Below are 23,210 nucleotides of genomic sequence, written 5' to 3'. Positions count from 1 at the left end.
ACAAAAATCAATTTTTAAAACATAATATTCAAATCATAATTTAAAGCTTTAAATAATAGTAGGTTTTTTATAGAATTACGTATAGATAGAAAAAAGTCATTGATTGAAACCATAAAAATTTAAAACAGTTCAATTAAATAAAGCATAAAAAATAAATAAATTCTCTATAGTTCTTTGGTTAACCAAAACAAAATAATGGTTATCAAGCAGAAAATGACTGAATATAATTTTAAATCCAATTCTTTTGACTACACAAACGTTGGGCAACCAAAAATGATTTGCTTCTTTGGTTAACGAAATTTATACATCTTTTTTGGTTTTTTATTAACCAAAATAAAATTGTAGTTCTAATCTAAATGAAGAATAAAATAATTAATTATCAGAGCTAGGATGTTGATGATAAATGATATATTTCATTTTAAGAGCATTTTACAATTCATTTTTTTTTTTTTTTTAGAATAGTTTAATTTTGCATTGAAACTTGTTATTTAAAAAATAATAATAACAAGTATAGATGTTAAACAGAGTTTTTCAAGACTTAAGAATCTGCTGTTGAACAACGGGCAATCTTTCAATTTTTGAGAATATCAAAAAACATTTAATAATATTTAACAAACTCTGATGTACTTGAAAGATTTTAACAATATCATTTATATTTATCTAGCATTTATGTACATATATACATAGATATATACACAGTTGGACCTAGGTTTAACAAACTTTCATTTACCAAATTTACCCGATATTACGAATTATCACCAATTTAGCGAATGATAGTCACTGTCCCTATGAATTCCTTAAATCGGGGTCCGACTGTATATAAACAGGGGGCGTAGCCAAATCTCTCAACAAAAAATAAGTACTTTTTAAGCACTCAAAAAATATTTTCAAGCACTATATACATTAACAAAATGCAAAATAATTTCAAAAGACTTTATCTGATCATGATAAAATAACTAGTTTCTGACAAAGAGCTTTTTCTTGATTATATTGGCCATTATAAAATGATAAAAGAGATTTTTCGGCTTGATATCTGAGGGTGGAAAATGAAGCTTGAAATTGAGAGTACCTTGCAAAATGCAGCAGAGTTGCACATAAGAGTGCAATAATCTCACCGAATCCAGCTCATAATACGCAGCGAAAATCGACATGGTAAAGAAAAAATTTCATTTTCGAAAATTAAGCACTTTTTAAAAACACCCAAAGCACCTTTAAGAGCTTTTAAAAAAACAAAAATTGAAAATAAGCACCTTTAAGCACTTTTTAAAAAAGCTACGCACCCTGATATATTATATATGCATACATATTTTTTTCTTTTGCTTGTTTACCTATTTGTTCTAACTTTTACTGTATTCAGCAAATTTTGTAAATGCAAGTTGGGACGCATATTTTTTTTTTTCTAAAGTTAATATGAAATATATTTCTGAAAATTTTTAAGAGCATCATTTTTTTATTTAAGGTCATTTTTGGTGATTTTATTTTAGACTTTTAAAATATTTTTTAAGAACTTCCGGACTACTAACATCCTAGCTTAGTTAAATAAACTTAAATTACAATTAAATTGACAACACAGGATAAGTCGAATCTTCCTCTCTCCTGATATTTAAGAAGCACATAGCCTCTTTATTTTATCAACTTCTGCCATCAACTTTAATGCACGTCCCATTGTAAATCCCATTGAATCTATGAGATGCTCCATCTTCAACAGAGACAGTGCTGCACCATCAACTTCATTTTCTTTAAGCAAATCTGCATCATTTGCACAAATAGGAATGCTTTTTACAAATGTGTAAACATCATCAACCTGCAAAACAATAAATTTATATGAATAAAATATTCGAAAACTTTATACAATAATCACCATTTAGAGCGATTGCAGTTGTTGCTTATTGATATCAAAATTATGGTCCTGTTTTTCTCAATTCATTTTTTAAAATTATCACTTTCTGTGATCAATAAATTTATTAATGTTAACAGAATTTTTATTTAATTTATCAAAAATTATCTTCAGGTAGTGATTTCTTGTTAATCCCACACAATGAATAGCTTTAAGTCTCAGAAGAGCAAGATCTTATCTGGACCGAGAATGAGTGTGTCAATATTTTGTGCCATGTTCGCTTACATACAACTTGACGATATGTATAGCAGAAATCTAACTGATTTAGCATTAAAACAAAAGATCAACATTTTTTTAACCCCAATAAAGCACAACAACAGGTGGCCGATAGATTTACATTCAGGGTTCTATTTACACCTGTTTGAGTGAACGTGGGGACTACCACTAGAGAACCGAGTAATGGAATGTTGCTTCATATCGCATCTTTTTACATCATGGCTTAGAATTTGCAGACAGTTTTGTAACAGATGTAACAATAATAGTTTACTTTTGCTAAGGTATATGCGTATTGACATTACGTAAATTATGTGAGAGTTAAATAGAGCCATCACTTGTACTTCTGTGCTTATGCTTTTTCCAAAACCATAACTATGTAGCTTAAGTTTGTTTCAATACATCATAATCACCCTTTTCATCTATCATAGTATTTATTTTACGAGTTATTTTTTATGTTGTCATATTACTTATGCATTGTTTAGAAGTAATCATTGTTTAGAATTAATCATGCATTGTTTAGAATTCAGTCATCGTAAGCGTCGAAAGTCTTAGTTTATGTGCAGTTCTGCTAGTTTCCAGCATGAACCATGCACTCTTTTAGCCAGTAGTGTGTTATCTTGGTGTAACTTTATTTTTCTGCTTTAAAAAAAAACCTGAGGCGAACCATTTTAGAGTAAGGGCTTTGAAAGCTGCCAGCAGATGATTGCACAACTCATCGGTGGAAAAATAGAAATCCATTGACATTTAAAAATTAAGGAAGTTGGTAGGAAGGCCATATAAGGAAATAAATATCAAACCTGTTAAAACCAATTATCAAATCTTTCAAAAATAAAAACACATGAAAGTTTAAAATTTAAAAAAAAATTGTTGAAAATTATACACTGTAAGTTATACATACACTCCATTTTGATAGAGAAACACTGGGATCAAGTAAATGGATAGGAATGAGGTTTGGTGGATCTAGATTCTCTTCTTTCTTATCATCTAAAATAATGACACTTTCCTTTTTTTCTGGCTCACTCATAATCTCAATCTCTGCAGTTGATTCCTAAAACGTACACTGAATTTTATATTCAATCCAAATAAATTTTAGTAGCACATAAAATACAAATTATCTCATTAGCATACGAAAGCGACAGGAAAATCTCTGTCAAATAAGTAAATTTTAATCTTATAATGGCCTAACCAAAACACGGTAAGATACTGACTTATCGCCATGAGAAATAACTCTTGCCTTCAAACATTTTACTGCTGTTCCTAGATTATGGAACTAATTTATTATTTATAGCATTATTTTTGCCTATTTATGAATTTTACTTACTTTTTACAATTTAGGCTTTATGTCAAATTTTAAGTTGGGTCCTAGAATGAAGGTGACAAACAACTAAAGACATCAAATGCAAATATTAAGTCCATAAACTAACATCAATCAGCCAACCTATATACCCAAAGGATTTAATGCTTGAGATTGATTGAGAATATAAACTATTCGCACTAAATGGAACATTTTGCTTTCATAAAATTAGATAACCTGTTTCCATATTTATCAGCATCAACTTGTCCAATAACAGTACAGACTATTCTCCTGATGGTAAGTCACAGTAAGTCAATAAAACCTGACTGGCTTAATAAACTGAGAAAAAAGTCCTTATGTTATGGAATGGAGATGGCAAGAAAATGTTTGTACGAATTGGACCCAGATTGGTTAAAGGGTGGAGTATAATATTAATGATAATTAATAAAGGAAAAAATGCAATAAAATAATTAACTAAACTCAGCGGTGCGACAGCCCATAGAGGGCCAAGGCCTACAGTGCCCATCTCAGTTTTCTTGACCTTGGACTCTGGGGTGCAGATGTTCCGGTCAGGTGGTCAACCGAACGTGGAACCCCCAGTGTTTAGTTCCGAAGCATGGGTGCAAGTTGGAAAAAAGGCCAAGACTGAAAATTTTTTGACTGAAATACCTAACATACACAATACCCCCTCGACGTATGCTAACTATCTAAGAAAGCTTTACCATAATACATCAAGTTTAAATTCTGTACGAAAAATATTTATTCATCTGTCTTTTGATAAAATAACAACAGGACATAAGAAAGTAAACCAATAACGTAGACCTAAAAAATATTTTTAAGGACAGAAGAAAAAAAAAATCCAATTTCCATCTTCGAGTCAAGTCTTGCTTCCGTCTTACTTCCGTCCGTGGACATTTTCAAAAGACGGAAATCCGTCCTGGAGATGGAAGACTTGCACCCATGTTCCCAAGCATGCTTGGTACTCATTTATCGACCCACTGAAGGGATGAAAGGCTGAGGCAACCTTGCCCGGCCCGAGGATCGAACCAGGGACCTGTGAGACGACAGCGCGAAGCGCTACCGCTCAGCCACCAAGTGTCAATAAAATAATAAAATGAAGTTAAAATTAAATCTATATAAAGCAGGATCATTTTTAAAATTCATATAAAGGAGGAGAAGGATTCAAGCACTTTAAAATTTTATACAGGTTTTATTTATTTTAACAAGAATGCTATAAGCATTTACTCAAGACGTTATTTTGCAATTTTTGGTGATTTTAACTAAAAACCATATTATCTCAGACAGCAATAGATGGCAACATTTTTATTTTGTAGAAAAATGAGTAGTAATAATTTTACTGTAATGTTTATGTAATAAAGTTAAGGCTAATTTATTTGTTATAGTAGAGCTCTGATTATAAAATGTCTGATAAAACATTCTTCCCTACTTTAAAACTAATCTTATCTTAATAAAGCTCTAGTAGTCAAAGTTTTTTAAAAAAATAACTTATTTTTTTAATTAACATACAAATTTTTAAATAATAAGTGATAAAAATTACAGATAAATTACATATTTAATAAACTGTAATTTATGACATTTAGAATACGGACCTGAAAAAAAAAAATCCTCTCAATTAATCAGGATTTAGGTTCAAGAACATACTGATACAGTATGAGTCTGATAATGGTGGTAGCACAGTATAAAATATTTTTATTATGTGATTAAAAATAACTATTAAAATTTTAATTTAATACTTTAATGTTTCAATAAATCATAGAGGTACAATATTCAACAATATAAATTCCCTGGATGCCCCCTGACAGGGGCGGGACGGGGTTAAGCTTTGATTCAACAATATAAAGCTGCATAAAATCCAAAATCTTTGGTTTTCCTTTTTAACATCTAATTTACGTCTGAAACATCTAAATGTTATAGATACCTAATGTAATCAAATATGATTATCATATCACACAAACAAAACTATAATTTACATACCTCTAATGACTTAGAAATACATTTTTCTGGGAGACTTTTTTTTCTTGGCCTACCCCGACCTAAAAAAAAAGTTCATTATTTCCTTCAAAAAGAAACACAAAATTAATGAAAATCTGAAATAAATATTGATAAAAAATTATAAACTTTTCAGCAATAAAAATTTTATTGACTCTATAGAATAAAATAATACTTTTTTCAAAAATTTTTAAAAAAAATTACTTTTCACATTGCATAGTTAAAAAAATTATCTTTACTGCAAAATATTGAACTTAATATTTTAGAAGCACTGATAATTCTACAAATTTAGTATCTATTGGTAATATCTTTGTAAAAACCTGAAAAGTAGAGGCTTAAATCTTTTCAAGGTTTTTTTTCTCCACAAAAATGTAATCTAATACAACAGAGTCAATTGCAGTTTCAGACTAATCATTTAATCCTATTTTTTTTCCTTTTTTCAGAGTTTTCAAAGTATTTATTTGTTCTACTTAAACTAACATTATATGGTGAAAAATTCATTCAACTTAATGAATGAACCATCCAAACTCTATGACATAAGCGGAAACAAAGATACTTTTTCAAAAAAAATCTAAAAAACTGCAACATATTTATAGTAATGCTAGAAATTATTACGTGCATAATTGTATTCCTACTTTAGAACAGCTTTTGCAGTAGTTCAAAATAAAATAAAAAATCAGGACAATATTTTACAAAAAAATCAAAAGAAAATCAATAAACCTTTTGATATGGTTTGTAATCAGGACATTTTAAGAACAAGTTGAATAGATTATATTAAAAGAAAACGAACAGCTAAAAAAAAATATAGTATAATATAGAGCTTTAAAAATTTAATTTCTTCAAACTTTTTTTTTTTTTTAAAGGGAAAAAAAGGTAACACTTGTTCTAAATTTAATACGATCGAAGAATTAGTGAGTTACCCTTAAATTCAATAACTATTTCCATGACTACTTAAAATAATAATAGCCACCAAAAAGGATTCACATAATCTAAAATCAGATATATCTTATTTTAGATAATGAAAACTGTTAGTGAAAACAAGGAATTTCATTTTAAACAAAAGTTATACAAAATTTAAAGCTTAAAGGAATAAATACTTTTTTGGACAGGTATATTCCAGTAAAATAAATACTTTCTAACTCCTTTAAATTCTTTTGTGAGGTAAAAAGCCTCTTGACAGTTTTAAAAAAATTAAGAAAAAACACATAGAAAAGGGGGGAAACAAGAAAAAACACATAGAAAAATGGGAGGAAACATCTAGAATAGAATAGAAAAAGATTATTTTATTATTTTTAAATAAGAGTTTATGCTTCATATTTTTAATTTAACCCAATTTTTTTCAAACAAACAACTGAGTTAATATTACCTCTTTTGATTAAAACTTCGCCTTTTTCATCAGGAGTAGAAGCTGGAAAATATAAACCATACAATTAAATCATTTTAACAATAATATTAATAAGATATTCTTAAAGAAGAACTAATGATATTTTAACAAAAGAACTCTTCACCTTTTGGAGATGCTAATGGTGTTCTTGAAAGCGACTTCCGCCGTAATCTAGAAAGATATTGTGGTAATGGTTCTGTATGAGATACTGATGATAAATTTGTAAGAGACTTGTTATGTGGTTTAGAAAGAGGCTCTGTTTGTGATTTAGAAGGAGGCTCTGTTTGTAGTTGAGGAAGAAGCTCTGTTTGTGGTTTAGAAAGGGGCTCTGTTTTTGGTTTAGAAAAAAGAGGCTCTGTTTGTGGTTCAGAGAGAGGGTCTTCATGTGGTTTAGAAAGAGGCTCAGTTGATGAGTTCAAAACAGAATCTGTTGATGGGTTTGAAAGAGTCTCTGTTGAGAGCTTTGGAATAGAATCAGCTAATCGTTTTGAAAGAGGATCTGTAACTGGTTTTGAAAGAGAATCTGTAACTGGTTTTGAAAGAAAATCTGTAACTGATTTTGAAAAAGAATCAGTAACTGGTTTTGAAAGAGAATCAGCAGCTCGTTTACTAAGAGAATCAGTCGATAGTTTTTCAATGAACTTCTGAATCCTTGATGAAGTACAAGTAGTGCAGTTTTGATAAGGTGATGAAACCTAAATATTATTTTAAAAAATGCATAATATTAGTTTTTAAAATATAATTAAATTAATTACAAGATCAGTAAACAAAAAAAAATGGTGAAGCAAACTTCTTTTTTAAAGCTTTCAAATGAACAATTAAGTACATAATATTTATTAATTTATTACTTTTACAATAAAATATGCTTTTTTTAAAAAAATATGCTTTTTATCATTATTTTTCTCAAAAAATTGTTTAATCTAAAGAGGTTTGAACATTTATGACTTAATGGTCATATTAACTGAGTTAGCTTGACTAAACTTAATTGACTTAATATACAGAAAAGAATTAAAAATATGCCATTAAATTAAATCAGTATTGTAATTACTGATACTTTGTTCTTTTAACATTAATGGAAGTATTACATTCAATTTGTAAACAGCATTGTTTTGTAACTATAGTTCTGAAAATATCAAAATTTACATACATATATAGTAATTGCAATGATCACAGTACGAGATATTCTAACTTGATCCCACTAAATTTTTTTTTTTTTACACTTAATATTTTTCTAACATTAAAAAAAATAATTAAAAGTTGAATACTATCATTCCAAGACTAAACAAAAGTTCAATTGATGAAAAGGAAACAAGCCTAATACCTATCTAGTCAAAAAGCTGGAAATTTACATTTTTCCAATATGCTCATTCACTCAAATCTTAACTTAACAAAATAATATGCTTCAACTGAACATAACTTTAACATAATAATGTACTTCTTGACATATTAAAATTTTCGGTACTTACGTATTATCGCAACCAGGTTGGCGCGATTTGTAAGTTTGAGTAAGAAAGTATGAATAGAAAGAAAATGTACATTTATTAATTACAGATAATTTTTAATACAGTTTTTTATATTTTGTTTTAAAATTATTTAAAACAAAATTATTATTAATAAAACAAATTATTATTAATTAATTATTATTAATTGTTATTAAAACAAAAATTACAAATTGTTATTAAAACAAAATTATAACACGTAGGGTTGCCGTAAGTAGGGTCGCCAAATTTGGCGATTTATGTGAATTTTGGCCTGGTTGTGTTAATACGTAAGTACCAAATTTTCTTAACGTATAAAATTTATACTAACTGGAAAAGGCTCGTTTGCTTCTTGTATCATAAATCCATCTATGTAATGAGTCAAAATACTTGGCCTCACAACAGCTGTTTGAATTTCCTTTTCATTAATTAAAGTTGGAGGAGAAACTTTAATAGGTTTATAAGACTCTAAATGGTCGACTTTTGCCCCTAACATAAAGGGTTCACTTTTCTTTGGTGTGACAATTTCATTTAAAGGCTCAGAAACTCCTGACTTTGATTCATACAACTCACAACCAGATTTTAGTGTGGGTACCAGTGATTTTTGTGGTGTGTTTGACACTGCAGATGATACATCTGGCAACTTAGTGGCGTCTTCTATAGGGGACAACATTCTTTGCAAAACAGGTTCAGTGTTTGATGAGGACGGCGTGACTGTTGGTAAGGGAGATGTGCTTGACGAAATAGATGATGATTTTGTTGTGGATGTCGAGCTTGACAATGGAATTTGGGAGTTTTCAGGAAGTAATTTGGGCAACGGAGGAGTTTTTTGCAATGAGACTGGTGAATTTGATAATGAAGGTGATAATTTTGGCAATACAGGTGGAGATTTAGACAACTGTGATGACACATTTGGCAATAAACTTAGCTCACTTGTTGTCACAGGTGACAGTGGAAAAATTGGTGTGCTTGTCAATATAGATGATGTGCTTGATGATACAGATGATGTGCTTAATGATACAGGTGATGTGCTTGATGGCAAAAATGGCATACTTAATGATACAATTTCTGACTTCGACTCATCAGATGGCATGCTTGATGACACAGGCGGTATACTTAATGATACGGATGGCATGCTTGATAACACAGATGGTATACTTAATGATACGGATGGCATGCTTGATGACACAGATGGTATGCTTAGTGATACAGATGGCACATTTGATGAAACTGATTGTATATTTAATGATACAGGTGGCATGCTTGATGGCACTAAAGACATATTTTGAAATGATGCAGATATGGTGCTAGGTAATACAGATGGTATGCTAGATATCACAGATGTCGCGCTAGACAATTTGGCAGGTGTGTTCGACAACACTGTTGATGCACTAGACATTTCAGGTCCTGTAAGTGAAGCCGAAAAACCAGTGGTATTTACATAAACATTTAAAGGTTGTACAGCAGGAGATGATGAAACAACTGACTGTACTGAGCAAGTAACTGATTTCCAGTCATTTAGAAGCATTGTGTCGTTTACTTTGTGAGATAAAATATCAGTTTGAGTTGTAAGTTTCGTTTGTGGTGTTAAGGATGTAGATTCACTCAAATTCAAAGAAACTGTAACTGGTTTAAATTCAGGAACATTATCCTTAACTTGTGCATCTAGGTGAGTTGTATCAGGTTCTAAATTAGGTATTTTTGGAGATACAGGTTGTTTGTTCGGAAATGCTTGCACTTCTTTTCGAGCTACTAATTGATTTGTAATTTTTGGCAACATTCTACTTATCTGAAAAAAAGAAAGAGCATTACTTATTTTAAATGAATAAATATATTATTAGATAATGAATAATTATATTCTTATTTTCAATAAGCACGATATTTAGTACTAAAGGACTAATAACAGAATTAACAAACAGAATTTTATCTAAATGGCTTTTAGAATCACTAAATACTAACCTTACACTTAGATACACAATGATCCAAAATTATTCCCGCAAAATATAAGTCTAGATCAGAAGTGCAAAAAGACCAAAAAGAAATTCATTATAATTTCTTCGATTTTATCTGTTTGATTAGTTTACTCTACTTAAAATTTAATTTTTTATGCATTTTAAACTGTTTAATTAATTTATAATTGTAGTTGCTTTGTTGTCCGTTTTAAATATTTAATGCATATTAAATGTTAAAAAAGATTTAATAACAATAAAAAAAATTAATTTGGACAATATTATGCTTCATTATTTTAAAAGATTGTAGTAACAGAAAATTATTTATCTCATTCCACATGGCATAAAATTTTATTTATAAACTTTTCATTAAACTGAAATGAATTTAAAAAAGTAATGATATTTTGAAAAATATTTATACTCTGCTTTTAAGTTTCGTCACAACAAAAATAAATTTTCTCAAAATTTTTAAAAAGCTCTCTTTTAAAATCTGTATCTAAACTCACTGATCATTTTGGTTTTTTTCCATACACAAAGAAATTTATTATTCCCAGAATTAAAACTTTGAATAAAATTTTTAGAAGTAATTTAAGAAATACAGAAATTAAAAAGCTTTACATGATAAAAGAGAATCCAAATTAACATTAAATATGTTTATTAGACTAAAATTTTTGGAAGTAATTTAAGAATTACTTGGAAGAAGAAATTAAAATAGTTTTGCATCATAAAACTTCATTTAAATTAATATTAAATGTGCTAGCAGACTAAAATTTTTGGAAGTACTTTAAAAGATATAGAAATTAAAACAGTTTTGTACAATAAAAAAAAACTATCCAAATTAACATTAAGTATATCAACAAACTAAAAGTTTTAGAATTACTTTAAGAAGCACAGAAATTTAAACAGTTTTGTTTGAAAAAACATTTTTTGATTTAGCACTAAATATGTTATTAGATAAAGAAACAGAGTTGTGACAAAAACAAAAAAAAACTTCCTACCTTGCGACGCTTAACATTCATGCCTTGATACTCATTATCCTAGAATTTAAGATTGAGATTATTCATACATTCCAAAATACTGATATTGCATAATTGTCTATAAATAGTTTATTGAATACAATTGAAGAGCTTTGCGGATGCAGTTTGTCATACTGACATTTTTTTAAAAAATAGAGACTAATGCAGAAAGATCTTATTTTTGTCTTACTTAACTATATAACATTTATTTAATTTATTTAGTCACTAAATTTGGGGGATTTTCAAGGACAAAGTGTTTTGTTTAGAATTTTGGTAGAGTTTTTAAAGTGGATGAAGGTACAAAGTACATTCGGCAGCAAACAGTCAACAAGTAGCCTTAGAAACCATGACATTTGAGAGAAAATTATAATGACAAGCTTTTGAATACTATGACTTAAATATTTTTATAGTTTTTGCCAATAAAAAGCTTGTAGATAAAAAATAAAAGCAAGTTATAATTTTTATTTCCTATAGTCAACTTATACTTTAAAGTTAATTACTTAAATTTATTGAAACTTCATTGAGAGTTTTAATCTACTAAGCTTTTCAACTATAATAATTAAAAATGTAAAAAATAAAGATTTTTTTTTTAAATAAAAGCTTTATTTTTTTTAATTTGATTTAATCATATCTTTTTTTAATTTTATCTTTTTATTTGACTTAAATCATATCCATCTATTTAATTTGAAATATTGCATAAAAATATAAGCACTGATTGTTTTTACAGTTATTAAGTAACTCTTTAAATACAGTAGAACCTCGATTAACCGAGCTTCGATTAACCGAGGTTCCTGTTAACCGAGGCAATAAAGAAGTCTAAATTTTTTTTCTCCTCTCCAAAATGAGCTTGGAATAAATTATACACATATTAGTCATATTAGTTCGTTGTCCGTGTTACAGGCACTTATTTCCCACAAAAGCACTCAACTTCCATGAAATATTACACCCTGAGAAGACAACATCCACGAATGCTTTGTTAACAGTGGTCATGTGACTTGTAAGTTTAAACATGAAAATTTTAAAAATACAATATTTTCTTGAGATTTGTGTTATTTTTGAAAGTGCGTCTTTCGATATTTAACTAAGTATAGTTAAAAAAAATTCCATTTTACTTTTTAAAATTTACTACTAGAGTTGATTTCCTTTTTAAGTCTTTTTAGCGGTGAAACATAAGTTCATATATGTTTATTTTTATCCTTTAAAAAACGTTCTATTGTTTTTTACTTTAAAAGTAGTTAAATTCGCAAGCATAGAAGGTTTTTATACATGGTTCCTATCAACCGAGATTTCCGATATCCGAGTACTAGCGGTCCCAATTAACTCGGATAATCGAGATCTTACTGTAAATCAAATGAGTTAAATTGAATGATTTTTCTAACAAGCATGATTTATATTTACTCAAGTATAAATTTACATAAAGATTAATTTAACAAATATCTCGAAAATAGAAAAAATTTATCAGAAACATATTATACTCCTTATGAACCAATTAAGTTAATAATTATAAAAATTACACACAAAAAATATTGATATATGTCAATATTTATCTTACTAAATTCATGGCATCAGTAACTTTAAACTGAAAAATATGGCATTTTTAATTATATTGATGAGGAAGGTAAAAAATTAGATTACACATTAATTATTTAAAAATAGATAACCAATGAAATTTTAAATAAAATAATAAATAAATAAAATTAAGCATCAAGATAAAAATATTAAATTATGTCCATAAGAGATTCACTTTTTTATTAAAATTTTTATGAACAACATCCAGCAGGTAAATAAACTTTAAATGTTAAGTGAAATTTAAATCTCTTTGTAACTACTTCTGGTAAGTAAGTCATTGTTTTTAACATAGAAGGGATTCAAGTAGTTAATTCTGTTTAAGTATTTGATATTCCTGTAGCTAGTAAAGAAAAAAAAAATTAAGAACTCCAACAATAATTCTACAAGAATTTAGAACAAGAATTCTAACATTAAAATCAGTTGAATTTAATCAATCAATAATCTATCATTCAATCAATCATTTGAATTTCAGTTGAACTAATCAGTCAGTTTTCATGGATTTAATTCTGCTTATATTAATCAAGTGGCATACTAATCTTACCAGTAACACTTATCAGTTGGTAGTTACAATTCAATAATTTGTATAATACATTAAAAATAATACCCATCAATTCATTTTAACACTGATAGAAATAACTTATCACAATTTATTCATTTCAATTAGTTAATTGGAATACATAGACTATAAAAAATTTATTCATTCATTTGAATCTTGATTTCATTTTCTAATGAACATACATATAAATAAATTCTATAGTTTTAATTTAAATTAATCAGGGCATGAAGTAACATTAACAGATTATTCTTATCAATTAGTTTGAATGAATTAATAAATTTAAGAGTGTTGATCTTTAAAAAATGTATTATCCATTTTAATGCTGATTTGAAATTGTAACCAGTTTAGCTTATTTGAAATTGTAACCAGTTTAGAGATGCACAACAGGTTGACCAATGAAAAGTCAAATACCCAAATTTTTAGGTACTATGTTGACAGCAATTATGGTAATTTCTTTATAAACACTGATTATAGGGATTAAATCAGTTTTATAAGTCAACTTAGTAATATATTTCCATAAAAACAAATACTCTTAAATATTGAAACTCATATCAAACTAAAAAATGCAGAACTGATAATTTTTTTTTTTTAGAAATATTACTTTTTTATTAAAAAAAAAAGATTCAAATATAAACAATGGGAATAAATTCTGGTTTTTTATTCACATTTCATAACATAAAAGTTCAGCTTAAAATAAATTTCATCAAAAAAAACTTTAATCTTAATAGAATTGAAGTATAATAGGATATATTTCATTGAATAACAAAAAAGCAATCATGATAAAACATTGATTTACAATAGAATCAATTCAAATTTAACACGCCAAAAAATTATGACAGAAATGTGTGATTCAAAATTTCTAATAGTTCCTTTCTTTTTTTTTACATAATTTAAATTTCATTGCAATTAAGTGCAGCTAAAGGCTGCAGGTTGTGCAAAGGTATTCTAATTCATAAGCATGCAGTAAAACTAATTTTTTACTTTTGATTTTAATTTATTTGAATCTGAAAATAAATTAATATTATCAAGAACAATCAAAGTAATCAAGTTATATGAATTTAATAAAACACATCTATTCATTAGTGTTTTACAAATTATTACAAGTTCTCGCACAGGTAGAAGTGAGAGTGATGCCCGGTGGCTGAATGAAAGCACTTCGCACTTCCGTACTATAGGTTCGGGGTTCAATCCTCGGATTTGGCAAGATTAACTCAGCCTTTCATCCTTTCAGCGAGTCGATAAAATGAGTACCAAACATACTTGGGGACTAAACACTAGAGGTTCTGCTTTCGGCTGACAACCTAACCGGAACATCTGAGCATGCACATCAGAGACAAAGGTCATGAAAACTACGATGGGCACAGTAAGCCTTGGCATTTCATGAGCTGTCGCACCAGTGAGTTTAGTTTAGAAGTGAGAGTGGCTAAGGAAGGCACTCTGGCAAAAAGGCATCAGGTGTTCTCTAGGTTAGCTTTAAAAATAAAAAAGCATTGAAGGTAATAAAAACTCAACATGGTGTTCAAAGCTGCTGTGCGAAGAAAAATAAAAAAGCTACAGTTTAAGTGCCTTACACTAGAAGCAAAACTATTACAGTAGAGCGCCGATTATCAGAACCCTTATTATCCGAACGTCCAATTATCCGAACTATGTCTGAATCATTTTTTTTTTTTTTTAAAGTTTGGAATACTTTTTAACCTATCAACAATTTTTCTAAATTAAGAAGAATAAACAATATCCCCTACATCTGAAGACCATATTTAATTTACAACCTTTTTAGCAGTTTTCTTATGGTAGCCATACATACATGCATTGTGATACAGTTAAACCTACATACCCCTTTAGCCCTTTACAACTGAAAATTATCTTCCAAGAATGCAAGCTTCATTTTGATAGTCTACAATGGTTGGAATGCAGAAGGAGTTTATGAATAGATAAGTGCTGAAGTTCTATAATTGGGGGATGGGTAGTTGTCACTTATGGTTAATGATTAGTGATTACAGTACTTGGAATCTTAAATCTTGGAATAAAATTCTTAACAAAAAAACAAACAAAACTGAAGTTTCTGAACCAGTAGATCTTTCGGATGAAAATGATGAAATTGTTGCTGAAATTTTGAAGGAAAATCGGAACTCCACAGACGAAGAGGAAGAAGTAGGTGATCAAGTTCAAGATAGTGGACCTTCTCATATAGAGGCATGCAATTCATTAGATTTTGCAATGAATTGGCTAAAACGTCAAAATGATCTTGATTCAGTTCGGTTGATTTATTTTAAAAGAATAAAGGATATATAACTACTCAAAAAAAAAAACGCATCTTCTTTTAAACGAAATCTTTGCTGGATTTCTTTTGCAATGGAAAATAATGAAAAATGCGGTAAAATCAGTAATTGACAAAAAAATTATAAAAAACTGAAATATGATAAAAATAATTCAAAATGAAAAAAAAAGTTTAAGAAAATTAATTAAAAATATTTAAAAGTTGAAAAAAAAAACTTTTAAACACGCCAGAGCTATTTTAGATAGTACTAAGCCTACAAAAGGTGCGAAGGGAAGTTAGTGCATAAATAATAATCATTTACATTAGATTTTAAAAAACTTTCCAATTATCCGAGCTTTTCATTATCCGAACCATATTCGGTCCCGAGCAGTTCGGGTAATCGGCGCTCTACTGTATTTTAAACTGTATATGCAATCCTGCTTTAAAAATATAATCTGGGCTTTAGAATGGGCAAATAACTAAAGTATTTCAAAAGTTACAAAACTTTTTTTTAAAAAAAAATTTGAAATTGGCAACATTTTCCCCCATTGATGAAAATTATTCAAATTAATACCTTATTCCCATTTCTAGCAAATTTTTATGAGTGCAGATAATGCTGCCTTGGAGTAAGCTTTTAAATATTAAAAAAAACTAGGCCACAAATGCTCAAAACAGTGGCTTTTCTCCAAACAAACATTTGGCGCCATTTTCAGAATGGTCATAGAGGGCATTGGCTAAAAATAGGCTAAACTTGACCAAACAGTCATGCATGAGTAACTGTAGCAAACTCATTAGTTACAAAATAGCATATTATTTGCACAAAAAAATATCTTTTCATGTGACTACAGTACCTTTGAAAAACAGCCTTAAGCAAAAATTTTTAAGCGTAGATTTAGAATAGGATTAAAATTACTAATTTGGTACAAAAATATTGAATGAAATTTATTTATTAATAACAAATGAGAAATTAGTCAAACCATTGGAGGTCTGTTTCCTGCAACAAATTTTGTGCTCTTTTGATATCTGAATGGAACTTGAGTGGACACCTGAGGTTGATTATTCATGATTACAAACACAGGTCCTGTATGTGATTGCAAGCAATTCAGATAAGATTGTTGAGCAGCCCCAAAAGCTGATGTTCCTAAGTGGAAAAATAATCAATATAATGTTTAATAATACTACCTAACGCACTACATAACACAAAAAGTACACTAATAAGATAATTGGTGTATATTTATATTTTAATATCATCTAGAAAAACTAAATGTATAATAAAATGATTTTCCTGATGTCACATTACCACCTTGTTGAACAGACATGGAAAAACATTGCTGGCAGAAATAAATAAAATGATGGAAGAATATTTTAAATAAAGAAATATTAAATACCCCGTAGTATTCATAGATTTCTTTTTAAAAAATAATAATTACTTCAAAAAATTGCTAGCTAGAAACTTTTTAAATTTTTATATTTAAATCGGTATTTATTCATTAGTTGCCATATACAATTTGCAACAAAATTATGAAAGGAAAAAAACAAAACAATTTTAATGTTTCCACCCCATGCACCATAATAAAAGAATTACTTTAAATTTTAATATCTTGTGCAATTTTTTACACATTTATTTCGAAGTTCAAAATTATTTTTTGTTATTAGTTAAAATTGCTCCAATATTTTCAAAGTTAGAACAAGCAACCAAAAAAGACAATAAAATTAATCTTTTACAAAAATGTCTATATCTCCATAAATATTTAAGTTAGGCTTATGAAATGTTATGCAATTATATAAACTAAAGTAATCAATAAAGTTTCAAGTTTATTGCTATATTTCTGACATAGCATAGCTATATTCTGAATTTATTGTCCGTCACTCACCCTCTGAAAGCTTTAAACTTTATTGTATGCGAAATTGCTTCAAAAGTTAAAAAATAATCCTCTAAGTATTTCTTGAGAAATGTAAAAACTAAAAGTGTGTCTTAAAATATTGTAGAATACAGTACAGAACCTCTTATTCAGAAATCAGAATACAGCAAAACCAGAATAAAATTCAATACATTTTCCCGCCATTTTCTTTTTTTTTTTTTTTTTTTTTAATTTTTTTTCCTTAAAAGATTTCAGAATTCTTCCTTTTTTAAAAGATGTTTACCATCATTTTAGAAATAATCATTAGTTCCTTACACTGTCAAAAGAAGTAAGAGTTTTTTTTTAAATATTCTAAATATATATATATTTTTTTTAATTGAGTTTGACAATTAAAAAAAAAACGGCTTTTTGTAGCGATTCAGAAAACCGGAAAAATCAGTTATCCAGAATAGCGGTGGTCCCGATCGTTACAGATAATTGGTTCTCTACTGTATTAGGTATGTATAGATAAATACAATATTGAATAACAGACACAAGTGCAAATAAAAAGTAAAAAAGAGGAAATTGTTAAAAATACATACCAACAATTTGATTTGCATTTAGCACATTCCCTTTATTGAACATTTGAGTAGCTGCTGGAATAGGCCCAGAAGGAAGTATAGGTCTGAATTGTGGTGAACATGTGAGCTGGTTTTGTTGGACCTAAAAATAATCAATAGATAAAAAGATGATATATAATGCATAGGTAATATTAATAGTAATAGATTACAACTAAATTAAAATTCTTAACACATACTGTCTTTAAAGAATCAAAATTTAAAAAGTGCTCTATTTGAACAAATTAATTACACTGAAGATTAGCAGTATTTTACGATTTTTTGAATTTCAAAATAGTTACTTCATGTTTTACAGTCATTAAAATTTAAGTTATGTTTTATTGATTTTTTTTTAAAGAAAAAACCCATAAAGTTAATGAAAAATTAATATTAGTTTTCAATTTTTTAAAGATAGCCTATGCCATATAATCTGCTGGCTTTTTACAAAATATTCTGAATTAGTTCAATTAGTTGACCTATTTTTTAAAATGTATGTAAATTAATATAGAGAAACTCATAACAATTTTTCCAAGCAATCCACCAAACTTGATTATGCATTAATTTTAATGACATGTATTACAATTACTTAACATACATTAATTGTATTGTAATTAATTGCAATAAAAAAATAATAATGTTTAAAAGCAAAATAATTTTTATTCACAGAATTTCAAGGATGTTCCAATTACATTCTCTCAACCTCCCTTGAAGGCACCTTTATCAACACATAACTATAAATTTGCAAATGAAAACTAAAAACTTTGTTAGTTATGATTATAATAATTACTTTACAAAAGAAACATATTTTACTAAATCGCTATGTTAATGTAACTAAGCGTGCACAACCATTTATAATGACCACTCATGCAATAAGTTGACCAATGAAGGGCTGCACGCCCAAGTATTCAGACTGGTATTTCAGACAAAATTCTTTTATCAGTCAACTTAGCAATGTATTTATTTAAACATACATTCTTTTAAACCTTGAAATTCATTCAAAACTGAAGAATGCCAAACTGATACTTCTAAAAAAAAAAATTTTAACTTATCAAAAAAGGCATCTATTTTGAACGTCTGATCACACCACCAACCTGTTTAGAACCACCAACCCTTCGACCTACCTTCAACTTTTTGCCTAAAATTTTCTGAGTACGCTCCAAAATTCTTAACCCTGATTGGTTAATTTATATGTATACCTACGCGAAAGAGTTAGACTTCGTCAGAAAAATTGGTAAAAAGGGTTATTTTTTCGCCATTTATGCTTCTGATATCTTATTGGGTTACCGTTATTACTTCATTTTTTAATTCTTTTTTGTGAGGTTCCGGTTGAAAATGATGAGCGAATGGACGAGTGATTGTTTATTGAATGCAAGAGGTAAAAGAGTGATGATTGAATGGTTTATGAATCAAAATTTAATTTCGAAAACCAGGAGAATGTCCAGGCTAATTTTACTATCATTTAGCGTTCAGCGGTAACAGTTTCAAAAAATACTTTTTCTTAAAATTTTATTTTTGTATTCTTTAAGAAACGATAAATCAATATTTTTACCATGTTTTTGTGTTGATCTTTTAACATAATTTTTCACAAATTATGTCTAAATTTTCACAAAATAAGTACCTCTCAGAAAAACCTAGATAGACCCTTGAAAACGTATGAATGCCCTAAATGTGTAGAACAAACGAGTTTGATAGAGCAAAATGATACAGTGGATGGTTTTAAATGGAGATTTTGAAAGCGTGGATAGAAAGTGGTTGCACATGACGATTGTCAGATTGTTTGAAGTGTTGAAAGATGAGAGTAAAGGTAAGTTATTTTTTATTTTACTTTATTGAAAATATTTTAATTAATTTTTAATAATTTAAAAAGATTTTTTAATAATAAAAAACAATGTTGATCCAAGAAATAATCGCCAACTTGGCAAGATTTCAAAAAGTCGCCAAGGATTGGGTTATTCTAGGATTTTACCATATTGATATTTTTAAAACTTAGGAAATTTGTAAGAAGCACAGAAAACAATGATCGAAAAACTAAATTGATATAGATTATGCGAACAAAAACTTAATTGTGAAATTCAAATTTTTTGATTTCAAAAAAATAATTACAATAATTTTTTTCAGGTAAAGTCACGGACAGCACATCAACTACTGGAGGGCTAACCCCTAATGTAGCTTTATAATAAATTTTAAGAATTTATTACAAGATAGATAAACTATTACAAAACATGTGTATGAGTCAGGGTTGGCAGGTTTTTGACATGTGACAGTTTAAACCATGGTTTAAACCGTCACGTCAAAAACCTCACTGTCAAAAATGTCAAAAACCTATTTTCATATGTGAAATTCAATTAATACATAAAATTTATATATTTTTTAAAGGAAAGTGTTTCCAAATATGTTCTAGAAAAAATAAATTTAAAATTTTGAAAAGACACTTATATTTTGAATAGTAACCAAAATCTTGTACTTTTGAAAACTCACATCTTTTGTAATATTACGTATTCATTTTCATGTGTTATTGAAAATCTGCAGTGATATTATTAAGAAATTTATTTATAACCAAATTTAGTGTATAGTATAGATTATACTAAAAATTAGACATTTTTAAAGATAAACATTAGCAGTTTTGTACATTAGGCATCTTCTTTTAAAAAAAAATCTTTTTAATATTCTTTTAAATCTTCTTAATAATCTTTTTAACATAAGACAATACAAATTGAAGTGCTTTCTGTTAAATACACAGAGTAGTTAGTGTCGATTTACAGTATATTCAGCCTATTCATTTACTATGCTGAAAATTTAGTTTATCCAAATACTTGTGAATTTCATTTTGCTGAATACGATATAGTTTTGTTGAATATCTAAATATTCAGCTGTTGAATAATTACTTCTTGCTTTCAAGATATGCATTATTTGTATTCTTAATACAAGTGGAGAAAAAAAAAATTAAGAGATAAAAATTGTTTTAAAATGATAAGTGTAATAATTATAAATAAATATAATAAACAATATGAATTATATTTATCATTATTCATAAATATAACTACTTTTAAATTCAAATTAACATACTGGATAATAAAGATATTCGGTATAACATTAAAAAAAAAATTTTTATACACTTGTATCTTATATCAAGTTTGTATTTATACAACATAACTTGTAAGTTCCTTATAAATATTAGTTATATGTTCCTTATATGTCAAAAATGCATAGTAATAAACTTTTAATTTTCTTAAGTATCAAAAAGAAAAAAAAAAGTTTTTTTAAATATAAATATTTAAACAATTTTTGTGCAAAATTTTTCTGCGCATGCATTTGAATATAAATTTCTGAGATTTTAAATCTGTTATTTTACCTTAATTTTAATTAAAAAATATTTTAAAATCTGCTGATTACCTATAGTATAATTAAATTTCAATATAATGCATGGCAACTGTTGGCAGTTTTGAAGTTTATATATTTTCTTGGCAAACTTCAGTTTTTGACATTTTTGACGGGTTTTTGACGGTTTAAACCAGTATTATACCCTTGTCATGTCAAAAACCACTTTTTGACGTCAAAAACCCAACCCTGGTATGAGTATTATATATTTTAAAAATACACATCGTCTTACTTGTTGAAAAGGCATCTGTGAAAAAGAAGACATATTTGTATGGGTAGGCGAACTAAAGCTTTGAGATACTGCTTGACTCACATGAGGTTGAACCATAGTAGTACATGAACTAGTACTCCCTTGACTAATTTGGGGTTGGACAATCTGTTGAAAATTAGAAATCTGTGATGGCACTGATGAATTTATAACATTCTGCAATGCAGGTTTAGATTCTATTTGCATATTATTATTATTGGATTGAATAACTTGAGGAGTTCCAAAATTGTTGCTAAATTGTGTAACCATTTGTTGAGGTACAGTCTGCACATAAAATAAAGAATTCTGATTCATGTTAGATAATGCATTCATTGGCTGTGATTGAAGACTGTTAACTGGAACATTAACTTGATTGTTCATATTGCCAATTACATAAGAAGGAGCACAGTTATCTTTCCTTTGTTGCTGTTGTACTAAAGTCTGAGAAATGCCAGATTGTGGCAACATCTGCACATACTGATTTAACTGTGGCTGTTGTTGAGGTGATTGCATTAATTGTATGAAATGTGGTTGATTATTTAATTGAGATTGTTGATTTAAATTTGCCTGAGATTGTTGCTGCGACTGCTGTAAAATCTGTGATAGCTGTTGAGAAGTTTGCAGCAACAACTGAGTCTGCAACTGTGCTTGTTGAGGTAATTGAGGTTGTAACATTTGTGATTGCTGTTTCAGCTGTAATTGCAATTGTGGTTGCATATAAGACTGCAGCTGCAATTGTTGCATACAAGACTGTTGCATCATTGATTGTTCAGCATTAGACTGTTGTGGCACTTTAGTCTGTTCACTGTTGGATTGTGATTGATTCATGTTAGATTGTTCAGGCACCTGCAATTGTGCCATATTGAATTGAGGCAATTGTGAATGCGCAATATTAGATTGTTGTGGCACTTTCGATTGTTCAATATCAGATTGTTGTGGGGCTTCCGATTGTCCGATATTAGATTGTTGTGTCACTTGTGATTGCTGCATATTAGGGTCTTTTTGCACCTCACATTGCTCTTTTCCAGATTGTTGTTGCTGTGACTGATTAAAGTCTAATATTTGAGAATTTTGCTGCAAATTAAACTGCTGTAATACAAATGGCGATTGTACTAGCTGGTTTGTACTAGCAGAGCCATTCAACTCACTAGTAGTACAATTATTTGCGTTATTTTGAGATGCAGACATTTTCGTTGAATCTCTTAGCTAACTTTAACTTAAGGAATGGCATTTATTCAGGAGTATCGACCTATTTTTATTTGAACTAAACAGGAAAATAAAAATAACCATACAAATTACGAGCATAATATCTATAACTATACAATTCACAGGAAAAAAAGTAGCTTAAAAGCAATATTAAAAAAAATATTTATATTAAAAAAAGTTACATAGACGACCAAACAACCCACGTGAATCACTGCGAATAAAATAGACAGCTTCTCGTTTTTTTTCCTAACTATTGTTTGTTTATTATTTCGTACGCTTCCATCTACCTATGTCT

General features: G+C 28.3%; 1 protein-coding gene across 1 annotated transcript; it reads right to left on the bottom strand.

The window, feature by feature from the left end:
* Positions 1 to 439: 439 nt before the first annotated feature.
* LOC107443538 (uncharacterized) lies at positions 440 to 23,210 on the bottom strand. The gene is made up of 10 exons (XM_016057457.4): positions 21,695 to 23,210; positions 18,070 to 18,190; positions 16,604 to 16,767; positions 11,227 to 11,265; positions 8,611 to 10,068; positions 6,926 to 7,496; positions 6,784 to 6,825; positions 5,403 to 5,461; positions 3,012 to 3,161; positions 440 to 1,804 (listed from the first exon to the last, which is right to left on the bottom strand). The coding sequence occupies exons 1-10, from the start codon at positions 22,895 to 22,897 to the stop codon at positions 1,604 to 1,606; spliced, it is 4,008 nt and encodes a 1,335-aa protein (XP_015912943.3). The 5' UTR covers positions 22,898 to 23,210; the 3' UTR covers positions 440 to 1,603.

The sequence above is a fragment of the Parasteatoda tepidariorum genome, chromosome 4 (genome assembly GCF_982258835.1).
Source record: "Parasteatoda tepidariorum strain Cologne lab strain chromosome 4, Ptep-v5.0, whole genome shotgun sequence".
NCBI classification, from domain to species: Eukaryota; Metazoa; Arthropoda; class Arachnida; order Araneae; family Theridiidae; genus Parasteatoda; species Parasteatoda tepidariorum.
The sequence above is the reverse complement of the archived record's forward strand: the minus strand, read 5'-3'. Positions and strand labels throughout refer to the sequence as shown.